The 9,344-nt window shown below is 40.9% G+C and overlaps 1 protein-coding gene across 1 annotated transcript; it reads left to right on the top strand.

Moving 5' to 3' along the window:
* Positions 1–693: 693 nt before the first annotated feature.
* On the top strand, positions 694–7,659 carry LOC310788618 (NACHT, LRR and PYD domains-containing protein 1 homolog; the record flags this gene model as incomplete). The annotated part of the gene is made up of 6 exons (XM_083650144.1): positions 694–727; positions 834–898; positions 1,170–1,384; positions 1,496–1,735; positions 7,163–7,195; positions 7,571–7,659. Exons 1-6 carry the CDS (start codon positions 725–727, stop codon positions 7,657–7,659), a joined length of 645 nt encoding a protein of 214 aa, XP_083506270.1. The 5' UTR covers positions 694–724.
* Between the last annotated feature and the right edge of the window lie 1,685 nt (positions 7,660–9,344).

The raw sequence follows: 9,344 nt of genomic DNA, 5'->3' as shown, positions 1-9,344 counted from the left end.
CTTTTGCACACAAAAAAAAGTGTATATTTTTATTCTCCTGAAAACTTTTCGCGGACCCCCTGGCAAAGTGCCACGGACCCCCATTTGAGAACCACTGCACTATAAAATACAAATATATGAACAAATATAAAATACAATGCACAGAACAGCGAATGTACCCTACATTCGCGGTTGTCTTTATCGAAGGAGAAGAAGAAAGTTGGTAGCTCACGAGCTAACAAGCTCGTGAGCTACTTGACCAGTACAGCTTGCTATTAGGAGACAGCACCATAGTTGACAAAACCACACATGCACATAATTCGAATTTCAACAATTTATTTGGGATTTAGCAGTCAAAACATGCAACATCAACACTACCTGAGGACATTTCTCAAGTTCAACTTGACTCAGCTATTAGTCAAGTCAAGTCAAGTCAACTTTATTTATATAGCACATTTACATACAGCGGCAGCCGAACCAAAGTGCCTCACAGGCGGGAGAGCAAAGTGCACAAATAGAATAGGTAAAGTGCAAAAATACTAATTGTAGGCAACATAATACAAAATGCATATATGATTTTTATTTATTACTCTCATAATGAAGCAATGCTGTAAAAGTGTGGCTCTACACCAGAAAAATATGCAACATTACTGATGTCCAATTATCATTTATTTCATAACATGTTAATTTGCTTACTATGTCTTATCAAGGGCCTTCAAGAAGCTGTACCTCGTGTGGCGGTGTTATGGTAATGTTTTTTTGTTTTTGTTTTTTGTTTGTTTTTAATTTTACAAAATTGTTGATCCAACAACAATAACTCCACTGATTATCAAAATGTATTGTCTCTGACACAGGACTCCAGTGACTGGAGTGAACTTGAACCGGAAGTCACCAGAGAGAAAGGAGTCCAAATCTATAGGTAAACATGTTCAGTAATATATCACAGCACATAGAAATTAAGTATAAATCCTGCTAATTTTCTCACAGAAGGAAAACTGAAATCAATTCTGTTTCTCTCTGTCAGTGCTGTACTGGATTTTGGTGAAATTGCATTTTGTGCCAAATAAAAACAAGGCAGATTTAGTTTCAGTTTACTTTTTACTCCTGTGTGTGTACTATGGCCCTTAATCTAATACAGTATTTCAGTGCCGTGACATCCAAACTCATGTCTTTCCCTTTGACAACCTCAGCCTACAGTCTACAGCAGGTCGCTTTGAATGCAGTTTGTCTGGCCTACGTTGGGTTTGTCAGGAAAACGTCAGCATCAAGTACCAGTTTATCTCTTGGGAGGAACACATGGAGAGGCTGGAATGCTTAGACTACACACCAGGGGGCCCCCTACTGGACATCACAGTCATTGCTGGAAAGTTAGATGAAGCACATCTGCCACACTGGATCTGTTTAGGTAAGTGGACATAGATATAATAAAATAAATACATTTGTGTTTTACAGCATCTTTATAAATACATTGATGCAGTGCTATTCTAATCACTAAGTGTGATTGTGTCTTGTGCAGGTCACAACCCTCCAATTTCGGAAGAGTTTGCAGTTCTACACATAGATAATGATGGAGATGTAGATGTGGAAAAAGTGTCTGAGGTCACACCATTCCACATCAAGTTATCCCAGCCAACCTTCAGTCGATGGGGAGGCCTGATACCATGGAAAAAAAGCGCCAACGTGCACTGCAACGTCTTGATCTATCAGAACAATGAAAAACGACACCTCACGCTACATCTTTATCTGATCCGGAATGGTGATCGTGCTGTACAACAGGTTATTTCAATTGTCATATTATTATTATTTTTCCCACGGTACTCTAAGCCAATCACAAATGCCTGGCAACCGGCAGCAGCCTTAGCTGGGAGAGATCGCTGCCTTAAAAATATTTAAAGCAGCTACGAGCAAGATTTTCGATTGTTATTAAACAGTCTAAATTTAATATTGATGCCTCACATCTTACCTCTAATATTAGACGAGACCAACGGCGAGTAGTCTCGCTTGAAAGCCGAAGTGAATCGGCCAGTGTTGTCTTGATGATTAGTCTATCTGCGGGCCGGTGCAGATCAGGAAGTGAAATGAAACAGTTTGCGGCAGCCACTTCGGCCATAACCACAAAATTACTTTCAAACAAACTGTTAGAATATAACGAGAGATGTTCGCCAGAGCAGAAAGTAGCGAGGACAGCTGTTTTGGGTCTGTTGCTACCATTTCGCTCTGTCTAGCAACTGTTTACAGCTGCCGTAAACCGTTTCGCTCTGCCTAGCAACAGACCCAAAACAAGAAGGACGGCTTTCCCCGCTACATCAAAGGGCTTTCTACTCTCGCCCATTTCCTACCGCATATCATTGTTTGAGCTACCACCAGTGAAGAGAGTGCTGGAAAACAGACAGAGAAGCTAACTGGACAGCTAAGCTAACGAGTAAATACCATGTAAGTGCGTGTGCGCATGACAGCCACCGAGTCATGTAAACGGCGCTGTCTGTCTGTCCGATGCAGGAGTGTACTGTAAACAGCAGGCCAGAGAGCAGAGAAACAACGTTTCAACATGCTGCTGAACGATGCTGAGATGTTTACAGCAACCACTGAACCAGTGTCAAGCTATGTTTTACTAGCGAATATAAGACTTCAGGTGGATGATTTTTAAAGTAAAAGAATGATTCTGCAGAAGTAGCCTACACACAGAAGCCACTGAGAAATTAGAAACAATAAACTAAGCATTTAAACGAAGCTATACAATACAAATGATGTTTCTGTATGACAATAATGTTCTTCTCAGTATCTTAATGGTAGTAGCTGGTCTCAAGACAAGACTTCCTGTCAATGTTTTTTCAAAATAAGATGAATGTAAAATGTATGGTCTGACAATTGCCAGTTGTAGCACTTTTGACAGTAATCTACACGTGTATTTTAAGTTATTTGAAGTAGAAGTAGAAATCTGCAGCACAAAAAAAAGAAAAGGAGAATCCCGAATTATATATTTAGCAAAATAGCAAAAACACTGCTGCCTGCTACAACAACAGGCTCATCAACGCTTTCCCGCGCCGGCCATATGTTAGGTTTTGACCTAGCCTTGTCTATTTTAAAAAGTATACAATAAACAACGATGACACATTTAGATGATGCTACAAACTTAACAGTACACTGAGTATCAACAAATCCCGCCTCCCTTCCCTCCACTTGTTGTTGTATGCTGAATGTTTAATAGAGTTTGGAAAGATGAATGACCTCCTTTAGACAAAATGTGATAAAGTTAGCTAATTTTACCTTTAATTGTGATCGAGGACATTAATATCTCCTCAACTTCAGAGTCAACAGCTTAACCTGAGTGGACGATTCTGATATGGGCTATTGAAATAGACTAGAATTAAATTCTCACACAGCCGTACCCTATTAAAAAAAAATCTTATTTTTACATGTGTATTAAACTATTGGCCTACTTGTCATGTATCAAGTCTGCCTTTCTTATCTCTAATTCCCCTTGCTGCATGTCTCAGTAAAAGCACCCTGCACTGTTGGAAGCTGCGTCTCATCCGCCAGGCTGTCACAGACTTGACGCTGTGGCTTTTAAGGGGGATGGACATCATCACACCTGTGAATACTTTTGGACATAAACACACCTATATGGAGGTTTGCACCGAGGTGACGCCAAGCACAGCGGGGCAACACGCCCACTATAGACGGGTTTCTTGTATACAAACATTAGTGGGTGCGCACGCATCACAGGGGTAAAAGCAATTGTAGACTCCTTGTCATGTCTGTCTCAATCTGTCTGACGTGATGACGTGAGATGAGCAGGTTCTGCGCAGATTCGACCAGCGCCTTGCTTGCCCCGTTGCATGATGGTTAGAAAAGTTGTCCGACTTGCTCCGACTGCGTGAGCCACGGGACTCTCGTGAGAGCGAGGCGGGCGCAGATTTGGAGCGAGGCGCCGCAGTTGCTCCCCACCAACTGCGATCGACTGCGGATGACAGAGGATGACGAGAAACGCATCGAGCTGATCTCCCATTTGTTCAACACAGGTGCATCACAAACCCACAGTGAAGTGTAGAAACTTCAATTTTATATCTATTCCAAGCTGTCACTCTACATTTTACATAAATACCACCTGTAATGCCTACATTAACAATAAAATAACATCTGAAGGGCTGGGTAATTTGAGCTGTGAGTGTGGGTGGCACTAATGCATGTTTTAATTTGTTTACAAACCGCTGTTAAACAAAACTGTAGAAGAAGAAAAGCAGCAGTGAGTGTGCTGCGGGGGTGTTCGACTTGTTGAGACCTCGCCTCACTGCTCTCGTCTGCTTTCCAGGCGAGGCGGCAGTCAACTCAAATGAGTGTGTGCCTGTGTGGAGCTACAGTCTAATGTGTGGAGCGGCTTTCTACCCCGGTGATGCGCGCGCATCTATGTGATGACGTTGCACAGAAAGCCGTCTATTAGTGTTGCGCTCGCCGATAGAGCCCAAAGGCGGCTCCGAGGACCAAACAAATACGGGGGCAGACAGCGATATGAATCTTTCCCTTGCTGAGATTATGTCAATGCAGGTTACACAAAGTCCACCAAAACATGTTTTATTATGATGGTACTGTACTTTAAAACACAGGTAACAATGTCGACTACTATAAGCATGAAGGACCTTTATGCTAAAAAAATTAATTTTTCCCACAGGAGGTGGAGAAGGATGAAGAATGAAATAAGAGGATCACAAAGCCAAAACCAAAAGAGTCCGTTAAAATGAAGGATTGTTTCTTCCTCACAGCAGTCAGACATTGCACAGACGGAGTCCAGGACATTGGAAAAATCGACCCTGAGGTACGGTTTTAGCTAGCTTTTACAGCTATACAGAGTGAACTGGGGTTCAACATCGAGGAATACACATTTAAATAAGAAACACAAATATTTTTGACCATCCACACACACATGCTTTGGTACTTCATAAAAAAAAGAAAATTTCTCCCGCAACTTGGTTGTATTCAACTGACTTTCATCAGATTTGCAGTGTGTATCACCCCTCACAATGGGGGTGAGTTAACCTTCTAATGCATAACATCATCATTTCCGAGGATAATTTCATGCATGGTTGAGGGTTTCTTTGCTATATATATTTTACTATTACTATTTATTTAATGTCCCAAGTATTCATTAAATATCATATTTTTCATTACAACTTTATAGTTATTTATTTATTATTTTCATGCTTACTTTGTTACTTTATGAAAAAAAAGCACGTTTTTGTGGTACTAATGAAGTTTCTACACATGGCTCAAAAACGACCCATGTAGGCAAGTATAAAAACAAGACAATGACAGACTTTAATAATCATTTTGTTAAAATAAATATTTTAGCAATGATTTGGACGAAACATTATTTCATATTTCAAATATTTTTTATTTGTTACATTGTCACATGTAACATAGTAAGTTTACACATAATCTATAACCGATAACACTAAAATTGAACTATAGTGTACCTGCACTGTAACTGTAGTGTAATACTGAATGGTGGTGAATGTGACAAAAAATGTAAACACAATTACTTCAAAATCACTTCGCTACATGTGTCACAAATGAAAACTGCATGTTTGTGTTCCTTGCCCACAACTCGGCTGCCGCGTGGTCTTGCCTGCTTATTCGCATGCGCAGCGCACAATTGCTCAACTTCGCATCACTGATGACATCACTCAATGATGACATCACAATTGCTCGAGTGACCAACACTGATCACATCATGGATTGGTCGAGTGACATCACTCAGCGCACAATTTCTCAACTTCGCATCACTGATGACATATTTCTTGAATATATGCATTACATTATAAAATACATTTATTTCAAATATATGGCAAAGAAACACTCAGCCTAGCATGAAATTACATAGGAAATGAATAGGGGTCATTTTTGACCCCAGTTGTGTATGAAAGGGGTAGTGATACAAAAATTATAATTTTTTTCAGTAAGAAAGAGAAAATGAAAGTAAGTATTGTGATGATAAAAAGCAAGTTACTTAAGGAAGAATACCTTGAACCCCGAATAATGAAATTATTATTTTGCAAATACGGTATATGGAAAATGTAAACCCTGTGGGTTTTTTACCGCAGTTGTGTATTAAAGGGTTAAACCCATGCTTCTGGTTTGAACAGCCCAACTGCAACTTGGACGCGTAAATTCAACCCAGCCAATCTCACTACACGGACGTTCAGTTTGAACCCTGATTGCAGAACCCTGACAGCACTGTAGTTAATGTGGACACTTAGCAATAGCAATATTATCACTTAAGTACTGTATATTTACATGCATAATCATTAGAGTGAGGAATACAACACAGAAACAATTTTTGAAGAAATCATGTAAATGATCATTTTCTGAAATGTACAACAACCTAGTCTCATACCCATCATTTAGCCAACAGCTAGCAGTCATGGCAGTAGCCAAACTTTTTTTTAAGCAGGAGGGTACTGTCATAGAAAATGTTTTCCTGCAAATTCACATCTTTCCACTGTGATTAATCATGGCTTCCAGTCTAAGCCCCTCCCTTTCCCTTTAATATTTCCTCGACAGGATGGATTAACGCTTTGCTGTGAAGAAATGCTAAATTTCTTTGAGGTGTTCATTAGAGATGAAGACACTGACTTCTCGCTCGTACTAAAAAGTTCAAGTTCAAGTTCAAGTTCAAGTATATTTATTGTCATTGTTAAATTGCTCCAACAACGAGATATAGACAAGCATCTCCCTGAGACGTACAGTGCAACACCAGGTAAAGTGCATCGGCCCAAATAATAAATACATACAATAATAATACATTATTCTATAAAGGCATCAGAGTTAGTGACTGTTCAGAAGTGCATGTAAACAGTGAGTCCATAGTGTTGTGTGAAACAGTCAGAGTTCATTGTTCGGGGGGGGGGGGGGGGGGGGGGGCTGTGTTGTGTTTCGAGAGGTAGTGTTCAGCAGGCTGACAGCTTGTGGGAAAAAAAGTGTGCAGGGGAAACGCATATGGAAACCTGAGTTCCGGAAAGGTCAGACATTTTCTACAATATTGTCGTACTTAATGTATGACCTCAGCATTATTTAGTAAACAAGCATTAGACGGCTTGTGTGTTGTGAATGTACTCAGAAACATACCACATAAAAGCAATAAATCAGCTAAATATCTGTAAGCATTTTATTCTGCATTTTATTCCAGGTGACTACCAAAACAACAATGGTCAGAGACAAGGTAAGAAAAGCCACTGAATATGAGAATTTAGCAGTAGTATTGAGTTAAATTGCACTTTGAAACCTATACACCAAGTCACAATTTTTGTAGGGCCCTGTAGTTTAAACAGTGTATTACAGTGCTAACATACTAACACTTCCGGTTTCCGGTGCTGACTCACCGAGGCTGAATAACGCTGATATTAAAAATTTAAATAAAGAGTTTAAAGGAGTTTCAATCATGAGAGACTAGTAAGAAGGTTCAAAAACTTTAATGAACAAATAGACAAATTAAGTTAGGCGTATGACTCCATGATAATGATGCTCCTATTGAGATGAGAGAGGAGCGCGTCAGTGATGTATAGGATACAGAATCCCTCCATAGGGAATTCTTCAGGAGTCATGATGGTGGTGGCAGAGGTGGAGGTGGGGCAAAACAACTACTTCAGCGATGAAGATCACAGCAACTGCGGGGACAGCACATAAGAGAGTAAAACACGGGGCCTCTAATATGCTGAAAGGCTTAGGTGGTTGGCTCGGCGGAAAGCGAAAAATTTAATGGCTTGAGCTGATTGGCTATTGCCAGAGAGGGGAAGTGTGGGAGACTGAAGTGGCTTTTAAACATGAAGTCTGGATCATGTCTGGCTAGCCAGAACAGGATATTTTCCGGTTTTACCTTTTTCAACATGAGGGGTCTTTGTTTAGAAACAACTGGATATGAGCCGTTTTTTCTGCCAGTGGGCGGGAAGCGGGGGGGGGGGCTTTAGCGAATTTGTAACCAAACTCCATTCAAAAACATGCTGTTTTAACAGAGGGTCCATTCCTGGCATTGTGCCAAAAATGAGCGCAGTCAAAATAGTGGTCGCACCGTCGTCAATCACTGGGTGATTTATTTTACAAGTGACATTCAAGTCATATCTGACTAGTTTTAAATTTATTTCTCCCCACAAAAGTTAGGCTAGGCCTATATGTCTCGATATAGGCTATCAGTCAGTCAGCTCCTATCCTCTCCGCAGTGTGGACGCACAGTCACACAACACTGCTTGCCTCAAATGGCTGCCTCACACAATAGAATTGGCTGCATCCAACTCGAGAAAACTTCTCAGAAGAGACTAACGTTAGCGACAAATCTTTTTCTGACATGGGAATGATGGGATTATTACCAGCAAGCAGCAGTAAAAGCAGGCAATGACGATAGCTGGGTAAGTCCCGCTAGCATCGATGCTAAGTTAGCAAAGTAGCCTACAGCAAGAGCGCAGCTGAAGCTAATTAATATGGACGTTAACATCCATATAATATATAGCCATGTGCTTGCGCGATGACATCATGTATTGCCGATGTCAAAGGGTGGCGATTGACGATCTGACTGAGGTCAAGATCGCACAACTCTAGTAGGCTATCATCTCTCTTGTTGCATTTTTAAACTGGCAGATGGGGGATTCAACTTTTAGTTGTTTACTCACCTAAATTGGCTCTCTTCCAAATAATCCAGCCACGTAACTAACGCTACGTCCATTCATGAAAATAATGATGGGACATTAATGGTTTGTAAAGTGCCACCATGCGCCCACTCACATACCAGCTAGATGATCTGGATCATGAGCTGCCAGAGTTAAACAGCACCCGCTTTTGCGCGAATGCGGATCTTACACCGGGGACCGAGATGAATATGATACGGACTCGCGGGAGTGGGCGTAGGCCGGCTAATTGTTGTTTAACATGCAGGCCAACCGGCTAGGAGCGGGTTATAATACGGATTCCACTGCATGTTAAGAAGTGGCTTGAATGGACAAGGAGAGAGCATGAATGAAAGGGGCGTGCTTAGCAATGAATGGGTTATACAACCTGAATGAAAGGGGGTGTGCACAGCATAGGGGTGATATAACCTGAAACTGGGCGTTGGCTGCAGATAGATAGTCTTCATGTTTGAAATTTAGTCTAACACATCACTACACCAAGTAATTGACTCAAGTGCGCTTTATATCCCCGAATCGACCCCGGAGGAGTAAGAAGAAACGTTTGGAATTGTCTGAACGTATTGAGTACAACAAACAAGCCACCACCAGCTGTCTGTTGAATGGTGAATGAAAGGTTTACGCAGCAGGACCAATTCAGATACTGGACGCACAGATAATGGAAGAGCAAAAAAAGTGAACGGCAAAATGGATGAC

This window comes from Poromitra crassiceps (genome assembly GCF_964638095.1).
Source record: "Poromitra crassiceps genome assembly, chromosome: 13".
NCBI lineage: Eukaryota > Metazoa > Chordata > Actinopteri > Beryciformes > Melamphaidae > Poromitra > Poromitra crassiceps.
The sequence above is the reverse complement of the archived record's forward strand: the minus strand, read 5'-3'. Positions and strand labels throughout refer to the sequence as shown.